Genomic DNA, 22,663 nt, shown 5'->3' with positions numbered 1-22,663 from the left:
CAAACATTATAAAAACAGCATGATTAAGTTGAAATATTAAGCTGTTTTTTTTAATTCAAAATTATAAAAAAAAATCCAAGTTCACATTCCATTTGAACGATTTACAGGATCAGGATAGAATCGAATCGTAATGATAACGAATTCTTTTTTATTGTAAATGGGCATATTTAAAGCATTTTGAACTAAATCTGAATATAAACAAAATCAGGCATCATTCTGGAGCGGGAATTAGTCATTTTTACTCGTGTTTTTGTAGGAAAATTTCGATGATATTTTGAGAATCTTAATGAAGGCCTCCATGAGACCTTTTATTGAGATCTAACAGAACAGTCCCATTCACTTCATCCAAAGCCAAGACAATCTATCATGTATACTATATCTGACTAGGAACTATACCTAACCCTAACTATTTTAATCTGGTCAAATTAATAGACAAACGAAACAGATTAAATTTTGTAGTTTCATTGAGTCCTACTTGAGTAGAAAATATTACATGTTATACCAATCATTAAGTGTCTTTATATTATGTTATACCAATAATTAAGTGTCTTTATATGATGTTATGCCAATCATTAAATGTCTTTATATTATGTTAAATCAATAATTAAGTGTCTTTATATGATGTTATACCAATCATTTAGTGTCGTTATATAATGTTATACCAATCATTACGTGTTATTATATGATGTTATACCAATCATTTAGTGTCTTTATATTATGTTATACCAATCATTGTCTTTATATTATGTTATACCAATCATTAAGTGTCTTTATATTATGTTATACCAATCATTTAGTGTTATTATATTATGTTATACCAATCATTTAGTGTCTTTATATTATGTTATACCAATCGTTAAGTGTCTTTATATGATGTTATACCAATCATTTAGTGTTATTATATTGTTATACCAATCATTTAGTGGTATTATATTTTGTTATACCAATCATTTAGTGGTATTATATAATGTTATATCATCACGTGTCATTTAATCATTTTATACTAATCATTTTCTGTCTTTACGCCATTCCTATCAGTAGTTAACGATTATATGATGTAATACCTTTTATCATTCAGTGAAATATGCCAATTACATTAAAACATTCATGTCAGTCATCAATGAACAAGGCTGGAAGGCAGCCGAGGGTCAACGGTCCTATATAGCATATTTTTTCTTACCCTTGAATCAGGAGCTACACAGTATATATATACAGGTCACTTTAAACCCTTCAGGACACCATCTGAGCAACCCTAAATATATAAAAACTGAATTTATGTTTCTTTTGTAATAGTGGAGGCCTTCATAAATTATTAATACAACTGTTCTAGAATGTAAAAACATCTTTCCTTAGATCATTCTAAAGCCGTATATATATTATACAGATTAAGTATTTTTTGAGGTTATTACAACAGTGCAGTAAACAAACATATATCATATATATATATATATACATTTTTTTTTGAAAGAATAAATTCTTGGTTTTATAAACAAACTGGCGTCAGCTAATAACGTGTGGCGAACATTTGGACCTACATGCATCATAATTTTTTACTTCTTTCTTTTTATTTATGCTTTTATCAAATTTGCAATTTTCATTATGTCTTAGAATTGAAAGAAAATAAAAAAAAATTAAAATAAAATAATAAAAATTAGATAAAAAGTAATTGTAACCATGGAGATAACGAATTATTATATGGTTTATTCTGCGTGTTTGTAATTAAAAGTAGCTCTTTAAAATAGGAGTAAAATATGCCAGTGTACGTGCCTTCAGTCATTGTTGAGTATGTACATGTATTTCGTGTCATGAATCACCCAAATTCCAGGTTTTAAGCGAATTTGACCTCAGTCATGTTTCTATCTGCAGGGTTATTTTGTAGGTTAGGAGAGCAGTCTCTAGTAACAAAAATTGGATTCACAGTGTACGGTTTTCTAGTCAGTCACGATTTCGTGAGTTTAGATTGTATATCTTTTGTTCAGTCCTTTAAGAATAGTGACTGTTTACATTGTTAACGTTTTCACCAATCAGCAGTCGTCTTTTGGTTCCATCCGAATGAACATGTGTTTAAAAATAGAACATATACGCTGGTTTTAAACGATGTGAAGCACCCAACCTGCTGATCAACAAGATCATCCTCGGACTACACCTACACCAAGTGTAAGGTAAGCATACACTAACTATGTTGCTAATAAGGTAGATATGTAGTTATTCTACCTATCTATGTTTGAATTGATTATCGATGTATTCCTCCTTTCGCAATTTATATTTTGACATAGCTTATTTTTCACCACACTCTGATAGTTAGGGAATTGAAACCGCATATACCATTATATAATTACAATACCCCCTTAAATCAAACATTATCGGGGAACCAATCATTTACAGTGTAATTAATCATTAGCTACAGGTACCTTAAAATGAAAACAGAAAATACATTAAGTGCCATCATAATAATAACGAAATCGTAATTCTAATTAAATATTGATAAAATGAGGACACAATATATACCAACAACCTATTTACACCAAGACATTTGAAAATGTGTTGGAGAATAGGACCAGGTACACCCTAAAAACAAAACTTAAAATTGTATATTATGTAATATATTGGACAGTCTTGGGCACATAGCGCCGAAGACTGTCAAATATTTTACCTAATAGGCAGTTTGAGGCCTATATCTTACTTGCTGTATACTTTCCTACTCTCACAATGGAAAGGTGTTGGTTATATATGACTTAAGCTTACTACCACACTACACGTAATATCCCCTTTCGTGGCCAATCATCATTACTTTACCATGACAAGGGTGTGTGTGTGCGTGTGTGAGGGTGTGTGTGTGTGAGTGTGTGTTTGTGTGTGGACTGTAGTAACAAATGCTGTAAGAAAGGGGAGACCAGCAATGATTAGTCAATTAAGTGGAAAGGTAAAGAAGAATATATATACTTGGAAATTAGGACTTCAATACAAATGAAAGGATTACAGTAACTTAATGACAGATTTAAAGTTAATAAAATAACGATATAAAATTAGAAATGATAATATTATCTTGTAACGATAAAACATTTAAAAAAATGAAACAGACGAAAATCACTAGAATTCCTTAGTGATTTCTTATGTAATAAATGTTCAACAGACGCTTTTTAACTTCCATTGCATCGTATCTGGATAGCAATCCAAAAAATTTCACACAGTAGAATTTCCCAAAACTTCTCGTTACAGTTTACATGGTAAAACAGCTAAAGCTAGACAATCCCTCCATATGAAAATATAATTGTCCATTAGGATGCATAATGACAGACTGTGTTGCTAGTATTAAGCCAAGATTCCCTGGTATTGAGAAATACTCGTACAGTGAAGTTTTACAGAGAAAGATGACTGTGGGGTATGGGGACTGACTAAGTGAGGCTTTTTTTCACTCATTCTTCTGTTTGTTTGAGGTTAGAAGTATGCTGTTAGTCAGTTATTGCATGATTTTTCGTCACTCGGGACTTATTACAACCTTGCTTCGCTTGGGTGTAATACATCCCTTATTACTCGTAAACCATGCAAAAACCTATCCTTAAAACATGCCCCCTGGTCAGTTAAATTTTCTGTTGACAATGTTTAATTCGCCGTGAAGGCTAATTATAACATACCAGGGTATTGGACTGGTTGAAGGAAAGTAGGCGAACGTATTGCATTATATAACCATGTGGTGATAAATAAAACTCAATCACTTGCTTTACATGCTTCTTATACTATCATCTGCGTAAATGTAAAAACACATCAAGGTAGAACTATAACCCATTCCAATCATGAGTTCCGATAGTGCCGGGGTGTTTAAACACAGAAAACATTCAAAACAGAAAATACTGTTATTGATACAGATCAGATATGAAGTAATGGATTTACCGTAAAACATTACACTTCGGCCAGATGTTACCGATGTTTTCTCCGAAGATGATTTGCCTAAGAAAATATTCACTTTCGTATCTCGTATCCCTTCAATAATTAAACTCTGATGACTATATCATCGTGCTCTAATTTTCAGTTATATTTGAATTGGTCTCAAACTATGTCCTTTATTGTTACAGAAGTGTCCAGTATTAAAATATTATATAATTTTATGAACTTATTGGACAGTTATGCGAATATCAAAACTCATATTCTATATAATAGACAGTAGAACAATAGATTACATCGCAACAATATTCAATGAAAAATACCATAGTTTAGTAGTTTACACGTCAGTAACATCTTATTTGTATAAAAACCCGGAACAAGACGATTGATGTAGCATTTTAACGATGCCGGAACAGCACTAATATCGCGCATTACATTAACAAAACTATTTTCTGTTTATTTGCAGCGTTCAGTTCAGCAATGCCTTTTCTAGCAGCACTACTCGTTCTATCAACATTAGTTGTATGCATACATGGTAGCGGTAAGTTGAATAACAATTGAATATTACCTTTACCTTAGTCTTTGTCGTGATGTACTATCATATTATTTATGACATCAAAACACAACAGTGATAGGAATAATTTAAAGGGATATCAAGGTAAAACAATTTTCATTTTGTATTTTTTTCATATTATTGGGTATATCTTTAAAAAAAATATAACCTAATGAACAATACCCATTCGAATTTGATATATGTACATAAAAAACATCAATGATTTTAACCTTTTTATAATTAATCAATTATAAAAAGGTTATCACAATTCGTTGATCAACAGTCTGGATATGTAAACTTTGTGACATGCACGATAAAACGCATGCGCACAAACTAAAACACCTGAAAACAAAAATGGCTTCCAACGTGAATCGACTGCGGTTGAAAACGATAACAGCTTCCACAATAAAGAGAATAATGGCCAAATGGGTCAACAACAATCCTATAATTACACTGGGGAAGAAGTACAATAGATTGGAACAGTTCAAACATGAAAACAATGACTGCAGTAATACGGACGCTGCTCGTATTCTGCTTGATTGCTGGATAGTAGGCCGTAACAAACACGGTAATATTTATACAGTCTGTACCAGTACATCGCTACTGTCACTATATATATTAAATGTACAGTATTAACACTTGTATACACATAAATATTTGCGCCGGAATATATACAGAACGTGTTATTTAACATTTAAACCACTGTATAATATCGTTATCCAACTAACCCAGATGGAATATTTCGACTTGTAAGCTATCGTGTGTTTGTGTTTACAAATGAAAATGGCTCGATTTCAAAACAGTCATATGATGATTTAAAAATAATTTCCGCGCTAAATTTAGAGGGATTCCCAACTAATTCGAGTGGTCAATCTGGACAAAGGGGTCGACTGTGAACATTGGGATAGCACAGAAACATAACTGGAAAGGAACAAAACACGTACATTCAATGGAAATAACGTTTTTACCGTGATGTTCCTTTAACTATTTATCGAACATATTTGGACCATCATGATCTTGATACATATTTTCTAAACCAGTCATCTACAATTAAACTGCCATTTGTTGTGTAGCTTACTACTCGCTCAAAATAACAAAACAAATCTCGCTATATCATGATCTGTAAATCATGTGTGTACATGCATCCGTGATATCACCTTCAGGAGAGAAAGGAAATCGAGCGCAAATATGAAATACACGACAAAACGTGCAGAATTATATGGCATTATTATGCCTCATAGTGACAAAATAGTCGTTGGATGGAAATATACAGATTTTACATGTACATATTGTATATAATTATTAATGGCGGAAGTTTACTTACGAAACTTTTTTTATGTTTAACATAATCGTTAATGTGTTATTCCAGAGACCTATATACTAGTATAGGTCTCTGGTCATTCTAAAGATAGCTGCAAGGTATTTTTAAAATAATGAGCGAGAGCCATACATTCGTGTGTGTGTGTAACAATTATCGGGCTACATTCATTGTATTTATACATTTTTACAGGCTTGAACACACAAGAACTGAATTATTTCCAAGTAAGCGGTTCCTACAATGCTACAGTATCTGTAACCGAAAGTACGGATCGGTAAGTCACTACCCAAACATGGCTGTAATAAGGATGTCAAGTATTAATGACAAGCATCTTATCACAAAAGTGAACACGCTCGTTCTTAGAAAGGTCCACTTTGATCAATTAGCTTTCTGAAGAGTCGCTCGTCGAAAAGAAACTTAAAATTTCTCTATAACTAAAGGCGAGAATGTACGAAACACGAGGTTGGTGAATCTAGATATTTACAAGTGCAATCAATGATTGCGAAGCTCACCGGCAGCAGCAATCACACTATGCATTCATTTTTTATGTATGTATAAGCATGTCATTTTGAAATTGTACGTCACATAATATCGCTCCTAGACCTCTAATGGATGTAAAAACCAAATAAGGGTGTGGACTAACAAGCTTTCCAAATCTTACTCCCAAAATCTTTTGTCATAACATCACTCCTGGATCTCTAATGAATGTATAAACTAAATTAGAAGGGTGTGAGGTGTACACTTCTGGACTTGCACCCAAAACTTTAAAGTGAGTTTTGGTGCCCAAAAAGTCAAGTCCACAAAATGGTAAAACGCGAAAAAGTCAAAAAAGAATTTCTGCATGATTTTGCTATAACATCACTCCTAGACCTCTAATGAATGTACAAACCAAATTAGAAGGGTGTGAGTTGTATACTTTTGGACTTAGAAGCTTTCCAAAAACTGATCCCAAAAAATTTAAAGTGGGGTGGGATGCCGACGCCGACGCGGACGCCGGGGGTACAGCATTAGCTCTCGGTTACTCGTAACCGGTGAGCTAAAAATGTACAAAGATAGAAATATATTAGAATGGCTACAAGCACCGAATATCTTCAAAGAACTGGTAGCTGAATCTAATCTAGAATCAGGCATGACCTAGTGATCAAAATTATTAATCTTAGTTTTATTGATAATTCTAATATTCCAGTGACTGGGCCGGTCCAGAAACATGATTAAACAATGATACCCTATATTCACAAATTAACAAATCTGTAAGTTTACTGATCATCATTGCATTCTTATGCGTGAAAGTAATAGGTTTCAGTAAATACGGGTAGTTGACACACATACAGTATAAGATATTTCAATTATAAGGTAATGAAAATCATGTTTTAATGCTATTAAAACGAAATATGAATCAACAACATATTATCACACCTTTGAATAATAATGTAAGATACATATGTACATCTTTCTCATCGGAAACACTCATGTGGGATATCTGTTTCCGAAATAGATCACCGAGTTACCTCATCGAGAAAAAATACAAAGTTTCTACATGGTTTCGCCATGTTGGATCGATTTCCCCGTGCATTTCATGAAAAAGTTGTGAGAAAAATAGTCCATCACAGGTATGTGGGACAGGGAAATGTAGAGACGATGCTCTGACTACAAATTCTACAGCCTTGGGTAGAATTTCCCTATCCGACATACCCACACATGATAAACTCTATTATGCACTTTTATGTCGAACAGAGGATTACGAATAAGATGTTGCTCACATAATGATGTTGCCTTCGTCTTCTAATGGTATATAAGTCACATATACAAATAATTTGTATTGTAAATTGAAGCTTCCTACATGTATATTAAGTTAGTGCCTATTCCTTCATACAATGCGTCTAACGTTTAAGACAAACTTTTATGTCATTTCAATTAAAGCGCATATCTTGTTTTTAACAGGTACACAATCATTGCCTCCGGGGAGCCTGATCACGTTTGGGGAAATGTCAACCCGAATAGACCGCTCAATCAGAATTTCAATATTCCAATACCGAAAAGTCCGACAACAGAGGCTGTCCCGGGTTGTCTGTCCTTAGGTGTCATTGGCATTGCCAGGACTGGTGTGGCTCTTTTTAACCCCCTTGATGTCAACAATGAGAATGCCGTGGAAGGTTCTGGTGCGGAGAGACTGGACAACTGTGATGGACATGCAGATCAATTCGGGGTCTACCACTACCACAAACTACCTTTCAACTGTTTATATAGAGGCAATACTGACGAGTTCATGGGTGTGGCCATGGACGGTTATCCGATTTACGGACCTAAAGTAATGGAAAATGGAGTCGTCAAGAACCTAACATCAGCCGACCTGGATAAATGCCATGGTAGGGTTGCGTCGAATGGACGATACCGGTATCACATGACCTTTACTTTCCCGTACATCCTCGGCTGTTTTAGGGGCAGTTTACTGTACGACAGGGCACGCACACAGGCCATATGTTCTTCGAACACTTCAGGTGATTATCAGTTAATCTCATACAGTGTATATATATAGAGGATATCTAACAGTGTCTTCAGTAATACCAAATATATTTCACGAGTGGGGCTAATATTTTGATATTTTTCACGAGTGCGCAGCACGAGTGAAAAATATCAAAATATTAGCCACACGAGTGAAATGTATTTGGTTTTACTGAAGACACTGTTAGATATTCTGTTTATTACATTTTTTATCAACGAAAAACCTACCCCGTATGCTAACTAGGACTACAGCGATAATTTGTAAACAAAAAAAGTAGTTTCCCCTGTCCAGATGCTGACATATATGTCGGGCTTTCTGATTGGTCAATTATTTCGGTATTTTCTAATCATTAATTTGATTGGTCAAATCAGCAAAAGTGATATTTTTCACTAGTGAAAAATATGATATTCTTCACTAGTGAAAAATATCACTTTTATAGAATGAATAATTTTTGATATTTCACTGGTAAAAATGTAATAAATATATACTATTTTTTACAATAACAAATTTGTTTGCTTCAATCTCATATATATATGTTATTGTTTGCAATATCAATATGTTTGCTTCAAAGTCACACTATCATATCATGGGCGTTTGAAGTTCTGACTGTAAACCGAGATATAATACCATATTAAAAAATAAGGGTATTTACTATTTTTTTTTTTTATAGTAAATACCCTTATTCTTTATATGGTATTATATCTCGGTTAACAGTCAGAACTTCAAACGCCTGTGATCATATGCTACACATAAAACGAATATATTTCATTCCAGACTGTCTCAATGTCGTTCCCACATGGAATATAAGACATGTTTTGAATTCTGAATTCTAGTTTGGGAAAACCTGTACGGACACTACCTCTGTAACTGTTCAATAAATGGAGGTGGAGGTAACAACCCTGATGCTGCGTGTCATCCATCTAACCAGAACAAACCATCCTATTGCTGTGAACGACAACCGCCGCCGCCATATTGTAGTCAAACCACTGCCGTACCTTCTGTTAACACCGAACCCGCTACAGGTACATTTATGCGTTGAAAATATTTTATCTCAACGGATCTTATTTGTATGAAAAAAACAAGGCAGTAGGCAAAATTATTTCTGCAACATTTAACCATAGGCGTTCTGTATGATTTCGATTAGAAAGCAAACAAGACATTATTATACATCAGGCTCTCAAACAGAGGACTTGACAATGCCAACAGTTTACTGCAGTCGTTGCTGCCTTCATTTTCGAACACTGTTGCAAGGACGAACCCAACAGATTCAGAAAAACAAATTGTAACATGATGCGAACCTGATATTCGTGTACCACGTATCACGTGGTGATTTAACATTTAGCATGGTGAAAGGTGGTAAGGTGATTCCATCAAACGTTTGGGTAATTTTTTTTTCTTACAGACTATCGCTACTAATTTTACTCTAAATTCATTCAAACAATGGTATTAGTTCATGTTCTGAAAGATGGTAATAAGAATGGTCTAACCATGACTTATATTCGTATTTTATTTTGTTCTATTGCGTGTTACAGATCCAACTCAGGCTTGTTTCCCAGATTGCGGAATCAATGGAGCCAATCTTTTGTACCGGAGCCCATCGTATGTGTACCTCATCCTTCTAGCGTGCGGTTATGGGATTCTACAATGTTTCTTCCAAAATTTGTTTATATCTTAACAGTCACTACAAACTGAATTTGTTGATATTAGGATCATGACTTGTATTTTAACAGGCCATTACAACGGTTTTGCAGGCCAAAATCGTCTAGGTTTGTATTTACATTTTAAATGTAATAATTATACGAAATGATGAAATGTAACCTTACCACACCATTGTTCTATATATATGACTATAGTGTACATAAGTATAAGGTACAGACCGTAAGATTTTGAATCTGATGTGTCCGTAACATAAACAAGAGGCCCAGAGGGCCTGAATCGCTCACCTGGTTTCATGAGATATGAAACAAGAATGATGCTTAAGTATATTTGTCGCTTGTATTGCTATGTCAATATATATCATAAGCATTTTATATGGGTACATGTACATCGGTTTTATTTTAATACTAACAAGAGGCCCAGGGGCCTTAACGGTCATCTGACTCTAAATTTAAACCCTTATATTATTGTAGTATGCATTCTCTGTAGCAAGTATATAGTGGCACTGTTGGCCATGGTGGCCATCTTGGATTTCTGAACAACCCAATAAATAACAACACTTGGTGTGGACCATCTCAGGATCATTTCTGGTAAGCTAGAGCTGAATACCACCGATGGAATTTGAGAAAAAGTTTGAAATAGGTGTTGTTCAGGAAAACCATGATTGCGCAATCATGTTACAAAATGGCTGCCATGTCAAAGTTTTTACGAGGCCAAAAAAATAACAACACTTTGTTGGCCCTGCTTCCTTAACATCTTCACCAATTTCCAGCTCAATGGCACCAGTGGAACTGGAGAAGAAGTATAAAATATGTTTTTCAAGATGGCTGTCATGGCAGCCATCTTGGATTTCTGGCCGACCCGATAAATAGCTACACTTGGTAAGGACCATCTCAGGATCATTTCTGGTAAGTTAGAGCTGAATTCCACCAGTGGAATTTGAGAAGAAGTTTGAAATAGGTGTTGTTCAGGAAAACCATGATTGCGCAATCATGTTACAAAATGGCCGCCATATTGCTGCCATGTCAAAGTTTTTACGAGGCCAAAAAAATATCACTATGTTGGCTCGCCTTCCTTGACATCCTCATCCATTTCCAGCTCAAAGGCACCAATGAACCTGGAGAAGAAGTTTAAAATGTGTTTTTCAAGATGGTGGTTATGGTGGCCATCTTGGATTTCGGACCGACCCAAAAAATAACGAAAAATAACAACACTTGGTCGGGATCATATCAGGATCATTTCAGGCAAGTTTCAGCTCAATAGCACTGGTGGAAGTTGAGAAGAAGTTTAAAATGTGTTTTTCAAGATGGCGGCTATGGCGGCCATCTTGGATTTCGGACCGACCCGAAAAATAACAACACTTGGTCGGGATCATATCAGGATCATTTCAGGCAAGTTTCAGCTCAATAGCACTGGTGGAAGTTGAGAAGTTTGAAATGTGTTTTTCAAGATGGCGGCTATGGCGGCCATCTTGGATTTCGGACTGATCTAAAAAATAACAACACTTGTTCGAGATCACATCAGGATCATTTCAGGCAAGTTTCAGCTCAATAGCACTGGTGAAACTTGAGAAGAAGTTTTAAATGGGTTTTTCAAGATGGCGGCTATGGCGGCCATCTTGGATTTCGGACCGACCCGAAAAATAACAACACTTGGTCGGGATCATATCAGGATCATCTCAGGCAAGTTTCAACTCAATAGCACTGGTGGAACTTGAGAAGAAGTTTAAAATGGGTTTTTCAAGATGGCGGCTATGGCGGCCATCTTGGATTTCGGACCGACCCGAAAAATAACAACACTTGGTCGGGATCATATCAGGATCATTTCAGGCAAGTTACAGCTCAATAGCACTGGTGGAACTTGAGAAGAAGTTTTAAATGTGTTTTTCAAGATGGCGGCTATGGCGGCCATCTTGGATTTCGGACTGATCTAAAAAATAACAACACTTGGTCGAGATCATATCAGGATCATTTCAGGCAAGTTTCAGCTCAATAGCACTGGTGAAACTTGAGAAGAAGTTTTAAATGTGTTTTTAAAGATGGCGGCTATGGCGGCCATCTTGGATTTCGGACCGACCCGAAAAATAACAACACTTGGTCGGCATCATATCAGGATCATCTCAGGCAAGTTTCAACTCAATAGCACTGGTGGAACTTGAGAAGAAGTTTAAAATGTGTTTTTCAAGATGGCGGCTATGGCGGCCATCTTGGATTTCGGACTGATCTAAAAAATAACAACACTTGGTCGGGATCATATCAGGATCATCTCAGGCAAGTTTCAACTCAATAGCACTGGTGGAACTTGAGAAGAAGTTTTAAATGTGTTTTTCAAGATGGCGGCTATGGCGGCCATCTTGGATTTCGGACCGACCCGAAAAATAACAACACTTGGTCGGGATCATATCAGGATCATTTCAGGGAAGTTTCAGCTCAATAGCACTGGTGGAACTTGAGAAGAAGTTTAAAATGTGTTTTTCAAGATGGCGGCTATGGCGGCCATCTTGGATTTCGGACTGATCTAAAAAATAACAACACTTGGTCGGGATCATATCAGGATCATCTCAGGCAAGTTTCAACTCAATAGCACTGGTGGAACTTGAGAAGAAGTTTTAAATGTGTTTTTCAAGATGGCTGTCATGGCAGCCATCTTGGATTTCTGGCCGACCAGATAAATAGCTACACTTGGTAAGGACCATCTCAGGATCATTTCTGGTAAGTTAGAGCTGAATTCCACCAGTGGAATTTGAGAAGAAGTTTGAAATAGGTGTTGTTCAGGAAAACCATGATTGCGCAATCATGTTACAAAATGGCCGCCATATTGCTGCCATGTAAAAGTTTTTACGAGGCCAAAAAAATATCACTATGTTGGCTCGCCTTCCTTGACATCCTCATCCATTTCCAGCTCAAAGGCACCAATGAACCTGGAGAAGAAGTTTAAAATGTGTTTTTCAAGATGGTGGTTATGGTGGCCATCTTGGATTTCGGACCGACCCGAAAAATAACGAAAAATAACAACACTTGGTCGGGATCATATCAGGATCATTTCAGGCAAGTTTCAGCTCAATAGCACTGGTGGAAGTTGAGAAGTTTGAAATGTGTTTTTCAAGATGGCGGCTATGGCGGCCATCTTGGATTTCGGACTGATCTAAAAAATAACAACACTTGTTCGAGATCACATCAGGATCATTTCAGGCAAGTTTCAGCTCAATAGCACTGGTGAAACTTGAGAAGAAGTTTTAAATGGGTTTTTCAAGATGGCGGCTATGGCGGCCATCTTGGATTTCGGACCGACCCGAAAAATAACAACACTTGGTCGGGATCATATCAGGATCATCTCAGGCAAGTTTCAACTCAATAGCACTGGTGGAACTTGAGAAGAAGTTTAAAATGTGTTTTTCAAGATGGCGGCTATGGCGGCCATCTTGGATTTCGGACCGACCCGAAAAATAACAACACTTGGTCGGGATCATATCAGGATCATTTCAGGGAAGTTTCAGCTCAATAGCACTGGTGAAACTTGAGAAGAAGTTTTAAATGTGTTTTTCAAGATGGCGGCTATGGCGGCCATCTTGGATTTCGGACCGACCCGAAAAATAACAACACTAGGTCGGGATCATATCAGGATCATCTCAGGCAAGTTTCAACTCAATAGCACTGGTGGAACTTGAGAAGAAGTTTTAAATGTGTTTTTCAAGATGGCGGCTATGGCGGCCATCTTGGATTTCGGACCGACCCGAAAAATAACAACACTTGGTCGGGATCATATCAGGATCATTTCAGGCAAGTTACAGCTCAATAGCACTGGTGGAAGTTGAGAAGAAGTTTAAAATGTGTTTTTCAAGATGGCGGCTATGGCGGCCATCTTGGATTTCGGACTGATCTAAAAAATAACAACACTTGGTCGGGATCATCTCAGGATCATTTCTGGCACGTTTCAGCCCAACAGCAGTGGTGGAACTTGAGAAGAAGTTTAAAATGTGTTTTCAAAATGGCGGCTATGGCGGCCATCTTGGATTTCGGACCAACCCGAAAAATAACAACACTTGGTCAGGACCATCTCAGGATCATTTCTGGCAAGTTTCATGTGAATCCCACTGGTGGAACTTGAGAAGAAGATTAAAATGTGAAAAGTTTACGGACGGTGGACGGCGCACGGCGGACGACGACGGACGAAGCACGATGGCTATAGGTCATCCTGACCCTTCGGGTCAGATGACCTAAAAATGCCAAAAGGTGCATTAATCCATGAAATGAAATTGACTTTTGGCGCAACCCCATAGGGATGCTACCACAAAAATGTGAGTGATATCCATTGCTTAGTTTCAGAGAAGATCTTGTTGAGACCAATTTACCTCTTTTGACCCAGCCCCTCAGCCTCCAAGGGGTCGGCCCAATCATTTGTACAATTTTGAATCCTTAACCCAAGGGAATGCTACCAGTCACATATTAAAGATATCCATTGCTTAGTTTCAGAGAAAAAGTTGTTTATATAAATTCTGCCAAAATAACCCCTTTTGGCCCCGCCTCTTAGGTCCCCTGGGGTCAGCCCTGTCATTTGTACAATTTTGAATCCCTACCCTAGGGAGTTGCTACCAGGCAAATATGAGTGATATCCATTGCTTAGTTTCAGAGAAGAAGTTGTTTATATCAATTTAGCAGAATTGACCCCTTTTGGTCCCGCCCCTCAGCCCCCAGGGAGGTAGACCCACCATTTGTACAATTTTGAATCCCTACCCCAAAGCGATTCTCACAGTCAAAATTGAGCAATATATATTGCTAAGTTTCAGAGGAGAAGTTGTTCATATCAATTTAGCCAAATTGACATCTCTTGCCCCCATCCCTCAGGCCCCCAGGGGTCAGCCACACCATTTGTACAATTTTGAATACCCACCCCATATTGTTGCTACCAGGAAAACATGAGCAATATCCTTTGCTCGGTTTCAGAGAAGTTGTTTAAATCAATATAGCCCAATTGAACACATTTGGCCCCGCCCCTCAGGCCCCTAGGGGTCAGTCCCATCATTTGTACAATTTTGAATCCCCACCCCAAAGTGATGTAACCAGGCAAATATGAGTGATATCCATTGCTAAGTTCCAGAGAAAAAGTTGTTAATATCAATATAGCTATATTGACCCATTTTGGCCCCGCCCCTCAGGCCCCTAGGGGGTCAGCAGCACCATTTGTACAATTTTGAATCCCCACCTCATAGTGATGCTTCCAGGCAAATAGCAGCAATATCCTTTGCTCCGTTTCAGAGAAGTTGTTTATATCAATATAGCCCAATTGAACACTTTTGGCCCCGCCGTTCAGGCCCCTTGGGGTCGGTCCCATCATTTGTACAATTTTGAATCCCCACCCCAAAGTAATGCTACAAGGCAAATATGAGCGATATCCATTGCTCGGTTTCAGAGAAGAAGTCGGTATTATCAATATAGCTATATTGACCCATTTTGGCCCCGCCCCTCAGGCCCCTAGGGGGTCAGCACCACCATTTGTACAATTTTGAGTCCCCACCTTATAGTGATGCTTCCAGACAAATAGGAGCAATATCCTTTGCTTGGTTTCAGAGAAGAAGTTGTTTATATCAATATAGCCAAATTGACCCCTTTTGGCCCCGCCCTTCAGGTCCCTGGGGGGTCAGCCCCATCATTTGTACAATTTTGAATCCCCAACCCAAAGTGATGCTACAAGGCAAATATGAGTGATATGCATTGCTCGGTTTCAGAGTATTGATAATGGTATTATCAATATAGCTATATTGACCCATTTTGGCCCCGCCCCTCAGGCCCCTAGGGGGTCAGTCCCATCATTTGTACAATTTTGAATCCCCACCCCAAAGTGATGCTACAAGGCAAATATGAGTGATATCCATTGCTCAGTTCCAGAGAAGAAGTCATTAATATCAATATAGCTATATTGACCCATTTTGGCCCCGCCCCTCAGGCCCCTAGGGGGTCAGCACCACCATTTGTACAATTTTGAGTCCCCACCTTATAGTGATGCTTCCAGACAAATAGGAGCAATATCCTTTGCTCGGTTTCAGAGAAGAAGTTGTTTATATCAATATAGCCAAATTGACCCCTTTTGGCCCCGCCCTTCAGGCCCCTGGGGGGTCAGCCCCATCATTTGTACAATTTTGAGTCCCCTACCCATAGGGATGCTTCTGACCAAATTTGGTCAAATTCTGATCAGTGGTTATGAAGAAGAAGTCAATTGTTGACGGACGGACGGACGACGGACAGACGACGGACGCCACGGTATGGCATAAGCTCACCTTGGTCCTTCGGACCAGGTGAGCTAAAAACACTTATATGTATATGTATATTGAATATACATGTATGTAATGTTAAACTGTATGGCATATTGTTAAATTTTGATTGATTTGATATATAATGTAATTTGTATTAATATACGGTACAGTGGTATAATAGTTTAATGATTCCACATGTACATCATATTGTATGTTTACAAATTTTCATGTGTTGTTATCTTCAGCGAAAGACCAGTGTTGCTGGACTATACAGTGTACTTTTGCAAGTTAATAAACAAGCTATATATGCTGTTTGCTGGTTTGTTAGTTATCTTGTCGAGTGGAAGTGACAAATTTTGAGATGATGCATCATCTATTACAGTTTTACTACATGTATTACCCGATACCTATACACATTCGTTGTCTACAATGGTCAAGCAGAAACATAAACATCTATATCAGTGTCGTCTTACAATACTCAATACTGCAAAGCTGTTCTTTAACTGAACCAGTTGAAGATTTAAGACATTAATCATTTCTATTTGAATTTCTATTTGAATCTTCAAAACACACATCCTAAAATAGTTAGACGTGACTGCCAATATTGAAGATCTGAGATGTACATGTACCTGAAAGCAGATTTAGAGCCGATAGGAAACTATTTACCAGAAGTCATACTTACATTGACCATGCAATATAGCAAATTATGGCATTAAGGAAAACGCAATACTATGTGGTATGTGGTGGACGATAACTAGAAGAGTCGAGGTTTATAATACAGATCTCGTGCATATTTCACTTTTGTCATTTCATAGCAGGAAAATGGGGTTTTTTTTAGCCCGGGAAGCTGAAAGTAAATCTGTTGGTTCAGTAGATCGTTTTAGTTTATAAAACAAATAACTAATCTACCTACAAATATCTCAAAAGAGCATCTACCTGTCATTTGCTACAAAAATGAAAGAGATCGGCTACATGTTGGTTTCCCAAATATAATAATTAAAAGTATGCTTAAGCATATGTTCATTTGATGTTTTTAATGCCTTCATGAGAAAATTTCATCCAATATTGAAAAATCTGTAAGCTTCCTTTCAGAAGTTTCAGTAACATTTTCAGGTGTACTTTCCGTCCTTTCCTGAATATTCGTACTGCTGTCAGACAAATGCTCATCATTGGGTGGAGATTCACTTTCAGAACTATTTCTGTTTGAAGATACATCTGGTTTTGTGGTTAACTTCTTATGTTTGTTTTGAAAGAGGTTTGTCCTTTGCAAATTACTATTCTCACAAAAATGAACATGTCCAGATTGTGTCACGTTCTTGGAAGGTGTGTCTCGAGATTTCCTGGAAAAAAAGAAGTGATATATCTTTTTCTAAACAAGGAATTAGTCACGTGGGTTTCTTCTTGTTTACCAAATACTGTGAGATAATGACAAAATGGGTCATTTTATTTATAACTTGAAAACTGTTTATGAAGATCTACACATGAATAAGGTACATTTAAAAACCCCCACACAATCCACTGTCTGCATCCATCATACAAACCTTTGTATCAAAATAAACTAAATACTACAACCCTGTCTAGTTTCCCTATGTACATACATTTTGCTTTGGCAAAGAAAATAAAGATCTCAGAAGGTCTACAATCTATGATCAAATTTACCCATACAGTACGAGGAGGGTGATTTGGTACTCAAACGCTCACAGCGCGTTTGCGCCCGTCGAGCGATGGGGATTAAAACCCCGCTGCAATCCCGCCGTAATCCCGCGCAAGCGATGTCGCTCACGCAGCGATTCCGCTCTGACAAGGCAGCAACCCCGCTCAGCCAGCGTTCAGCTCCGGAAGGCCTACAAACCCGCTCAGCCAGCGATCCCGCTCCGGCGGGCCAGCAAACCCGCTCAGCCAGCGATCCCGCTCCCGTAAGATGGACACAAGAAATCCTGCAATCTTTTTTTTAAATATAACGATGAATAAGAAGGAACTCATATTTATTTCATCAGAAACGTTCGCAGTATGTAATGTAACGGTTACAAAATATGTTTCGTATTCACTTGCTTGAGTTGTTCTCTGCTTGTGTAAGTATCAAATTAAGAGTAATTTGGTAGCGTAAGTAATGAAGTTTAGTTTAACAAAAATACATTTTATGGATCTTAAAGTATAATCATAGAAAAAGGTTAAACACAAAGTTATTTTTTATACAACATCTTGTATCTAAAAATGTTCATACGGAGAGTAGCGTAGTGCAAAATGCAAATGTACATATGATTTTAATTAGATTAAGTATTCTGATATATTTCTAAGTTGTTTTGTCTTTTTGGTGTACATACAGTAGAAAGAGGAACATGACGCAATTTGGCCTGTTTCGACCTAAAGGTGACAATTTTCAAATAAAAAGTAGTTCTCAGATTTGATATTCGCTGGTGTCAATAACATGGGGGAAGACGTAGTTGATGAAATATTTAAGTTTGGATGTCAATTATACTAACTACATGAATAATAGAAAACAAAACCATCAGTTTATGCAGCATACGGAAGATTAAGAGATCAAACCACCAACATTTATCAATTTTGCATACATATGTACATATCTACAAGTTGCGAAGCTCACAGCGATGACAACTGAGCAAAATATGAGTGCAATATATATGTTTATATCTATTTTGGTATACGGTGATGTAGATTCGCAATAAGTCACGTGATATTTCACATGTACTCTAGTTAAGCTCTCGCTAGCGCTGTGCGCGAACAATCATTTATCTTATATATACATTTGTGCGTGGTATATCCACTTAAAGTATCGTAGTTATGTATGATATATCAAAATAAAGAAGGCAATTCGTTCTGTCAGTGAAACATTTTCTTTGATATAGGCAGGATTTGAAATGTGGACGAATTGTACGATCGCCAGCCGTTATGTAGCCATGCCCGTCTGAGTTACCTACAAATGTATTCAATGCTCGGTAAACGTCGTAGTATGCACAATGCACGCGCAATGTACAGGGTACCGAGACAGTTTTTCGACGGCTGGCGATGGGCAGTATACACGGATACATGTAGGCTTAGTTTGTTGTTCAATCCATTCATATATAACTTTCAACAATACAAATTACGTACCTAATTTAAATCTAAAATATATAAATGATTTAAGAATGATTAATACAATTATCATCGCATACGGATTTAACGGGTTTTACTTCCGCTATTACGGCCTCAAAAGGAAAACGGCAGGTGCCTTATTCTAAAAGACCTAAATGTAAGAGGTGAGATACAGGTAGACTAGTAAACATGGAGCATAGGCTAAATCCTTATGTAACAACATTCCGCCCGCAGGTAAAAAAAAGCTGTAGGGGTCCGATGGGGTCACTGCGATACAGGTATACTCGCTATTGTAATCAAAATCTGTGATTGGCAGATGTTAACAGCAGGTGAAAACATTTCTATAACGGTAACTACACTGTACACGACCGGTATTTGTCCTGTGTATAGAGGATTTATCTATATCACATTGATTAACTCCAATCATGATTTGTAAATGACGCGATTTTAACCACGTGGTCTCCATACACACAGTTTTATTTGGATACTATAACACATGGAAATGTGTTACACGAGGAACATTAACATTGTATCACACGTACATATACATGAATAAACAATCCAGTTACAAAAACATAATATTCATAGGATTATATTACATACAGGTAATCAAAGAAGAGATTTTTTTAGAAAAAAAAAGACAAACCATTTAGAACTTCCGTTTATAATTATGACCTTAAACAGACCTTTAGTTTAGTTTTATTTGGATTTGAGCGGTAATAATTTAGAATATGTAATTTCTTTGCCAATTTTCAATGATTGCGTTTTTACAGGAAAACAGATAATAGTACCAGAGACCTATATACTAGTATATAGGTCTCTGATAGTACTCATCTCCTACATTCTCTGAAGACAAGGTTCATATCTTCTCCTGAAACTCTTTGTTACCTACCAGTTTCAATGGAAAATTTCAATTACATGTACGTACACTGTGTATCTAATACAATTAGAGTTAATCTAATCTCAGGCTTCATCGGACATAAAATGGACTGGTCAATAGCTGGGTGAAGGAGGAAATACTTCACATTGTTTGGGTGTTAGGTCTTGATAATAATGGTGACTTTCGCATAGTCAGTACGTATTTTTTTTTTTTTTTTTTACTTCCGAAATAAAAAGGACAGGAAATATTCCCATGTTGTCGTTATAATTTATTAGAATTTGTTTAAAATGTGTTTTTGTTGACGTTTTTATCACGAATATTGGACTACACACACAATCATTCTGTGGTCTATATAGTTTAAACTGTATTTTATTTGACAATTTCCATTTAATAGCATATATACAACATAAGATATACATACATACGTATATACTATTATGCTCGGTCTTGTAATCAAAGACCGTACTACATGTATTTCTTTGCTGGCAAAAAGAGATCGGGAAGGCAATCGATTATCCTTTACAAAAGTGTTCGATATCTCACAAAATAATTTTGTACCAGGCTGCTAAAATGGTAACAATTTTTTCAATTCTTTATTAGTCTTGCGAGTATACATCTCATCAACATCATACGATTACAAAAAATATAATTCAAGTCAGCTCGAGTAGAGCAATGCACTTGTGACGATTTTTTTTTCTGATAAGAAAGTAATTAAATGATTAGCTACTATAGTTGGGAAACTATTAGCACTGATTTCGATATCTACCGGTAATATACATGTAAGTGTATGTCCTGATATTAGCCATGCAAGAGATGACCCCGATGGACACATAAATAATGATAGTAATAAAAACACAATATCTTTAGGCCGTGGATTTAAAACTACGAAATGTTCAAATAATTGTGAAGTTTATGAAACTTACTACAGAAATTCAAAGATAATTTTCTCAAACGGACATGTTGCTAGCTAAATACTTCAAATGTCTACCTAAAAATAAGTCGAGATCAAAATAACGAGCCCCTTATGTGGCCTCTCCGAGTTCATGCACAAAACGACATCTATACAAAGGTCAGCTAAATCAGAATTGTAATAATGCTGCCGTGGACACGTGGCTCATTGTCCACTATTAAAATGGTTACCGGATTGAGCACATTTCCGTGTTCCCCATATCTCACTCGAGGTGCACAAAAATTCTGACCAAGATCCGACCGTCCTAAGTACTCTAGAAATGATGACAAAACCGCCTTTTGACCCGTCCCCATTCCGTAAGAATGAAATAATGCTACTGCGGACACTTGGTTCATTGTCCACCATTAACCGGAATAATTACCTTTTGTTTTCCCAAAGAAGACGGTCACCAGTTAGCAGTCACAGGATACATTTACAATGTATTGACTCAGCTCCTAACACTAAATGACGACTATATCCAATATTACTGGATTTATGACTCCTGAGTGATCTTGCACATGCATGAAAATAGTCTATTTGAACTTTAATAACTACAATATTTCCCTACAAATAGTTTTTATCAAAATGGTCGACATCAAGTACACTGTCATATTGTACAACATTGCAGATATTATTCAACTTATAACATAGATTTCATGAGCAATACATTACACGTATGAATTTGTATCTAATAGTTGAGGTACATCATCCAATAAATACTTACGATGGACGATACAACTGACAACATATACATGGTCATTAAAGTATAATTAATCGACACCAGGCTGTTGAAAGTCTACCGTCATTACTGATTGAGCGGGTCCTATTCAATTCCGCTCGAGCGGGTCCGCTACAATTCCGCTCGAGCGGGTCCGCTACAAGTCCGCTCGAGCGGGCCCGCTACAAGCCCGCCCGCTACAAGCCCGCCCGGCGAGCGGGTCCGCTACAAGTCTACTCGAGCGGGCCCGCTACAAGCCCGCCCGGCGAGCGGGTCCGATACAAGTCCGCTCAAGCCCGCTACAAAACCGCTCAAGCCCGCTGCGAACCCGCTCAAGTCCGCTCGAAGCCCGCTCAAATCCCGCGGCAATCCCGCTGCAAACCCGCGCAAATTCTGAGCGGAGGGCTGCGCGGGTCAACGCTCTGTGAGCATTTGAGTACCAAATCACCCTCCTCGTACTGTATCTGTAGGTTTTAAAATCAATGTCCTGATTTTTATTACTGATTTTTACCATCAATAACATACTAAATAAACATTTCTTCTGTCATATCTCAGGTGACAACATCATATTATCATAAAGAATAAATTTTAAATTAAAAAGAGAAATAACACCTAGTTATCAAAATATCTAATTATAATCTAATTTCTTGTCAACTTTTCAATGTACAACAAAGCAATACATTGCAAATGAATTACCTAAATGATTTCTTTGGGCTCCTTTTTCTGACGTCTTCACTGATGAGGAAGTCATCAAGGAGAGATGTGCTTGGTACCTGATCCATGTCCCCACCAGACACTACACCTCTCGGGACGACACCAGAGGTAGGTCCTGTCACTTTCACTTCAACTTGCAACTGGTAC

The 22,663-nt window shown here is 37.2% G+C and overlaps 2 protein-coding genes across 2 annotated transcripts; one reads left to right on the top strand and one right to left on the bottom strand.

Annotated features, from left to right (window-relative positions):
- Positions 1–2,089: 2,089 nt before the first annotated feature.
- LOC117320609 lies at positions 2,090–8,289 on the top strand. The gene is made up of 4 exons (XM_033875170.1): positions 2,090–2,162; positions 4,349–4,423; positions 5,946–6,027; positions 7,695–8,289. Exons 2-4 carry the CDS (start codon positions 4,363–4,365, stop codon positions 8,287–8,289), a joined length of 738 nt encoding a protein of 245 aa, XP_033731061.1. The 5' UTR covers positions 2,090–2,162; positions 4,349–4,362.
- Positions 8,290–17,181: 8,892 nt separating this feature from the next.
- Positions 17,182–22,655, bottom strand: LOC117320608. The gene is made up of 2 exons (XM_033875169.1): positions 22,499–22,655; positions 17,182–17,502 (listed from the first exon to the last, which is right to left on the bottom strand). The coding sequence occupies exons 1-2, from the start codon at positions 22,582–22,584 to the stop codon at positions 17,205–17,207; spliced, it is 384 nt and encodes a 127-aa protein (XP_033731060.1). The 5' UTR covers positions 22,585–22,655; the 3' UTR covers positions 17,182–17,204.
- Positions 22,656–22,663: the final 8 nt, after the last annotated feature.

The sequence above is a fragment of the Pecten maximus genome, unplaced genomic scaffold (genome assembly GCF_902652985.1).
Source record: "Pecten maximus unplaced genomic scaffold, xPecMax1.1, whole genome shotgun sequence".
NCBI lineage: Eukaryota > Metazoa > Mollusca > Bivalvia > Pectinida > Pectinidae > Pecten > Pecten maximus.
Note: the sequence above shows the minus strand (reverse complement) of the source record. Positions and strands in the feature narration are given on the sequence as shown.

What these genes read in the sequence shown, in the direction of transcription:
- LOC117320609 (XM_033875170.1), top strand. Translation starts at nt 4,363, where the DNA reads ATGCCTTTTCTAGCAGCACTACTCGTTCTATCAACATTAGTTGTATGC. An exon ending in TGTATGCATACATGGTAGCG is followed by an intron (nt 4,424 to 5,945) that starts GTAAGTTGAATA and finishes ACATTTTTACAG; the next exon opens with GCTTGAACACACAAGAACTG. An exon ending in GTAACCGAAAGTACGGATCG is followed by an intron (nt 6,028 to 7,694) that starts GTAAGTCACTAC and finishes TGTTTTTAACAG; the next exon opens with GTACACAATCATTGCCTCCG.
- LOC117320608 (XM_033875169.1), bottom strand. Translation starts at nt 22,584, where the DNA reads ATGGATCAGGTACCAAGCACATCTCTCCTTGATGACTTCCTCATCAGT. An exon ending in AGCCCAAAGAAATCATTTAG is followed by an intron (nt 17,503 to 22,498) that starts GTAATTCATTTG and finishes CTTTTTTTCCAG; the next exon opens with GAAATCTCGAGACACACCTT.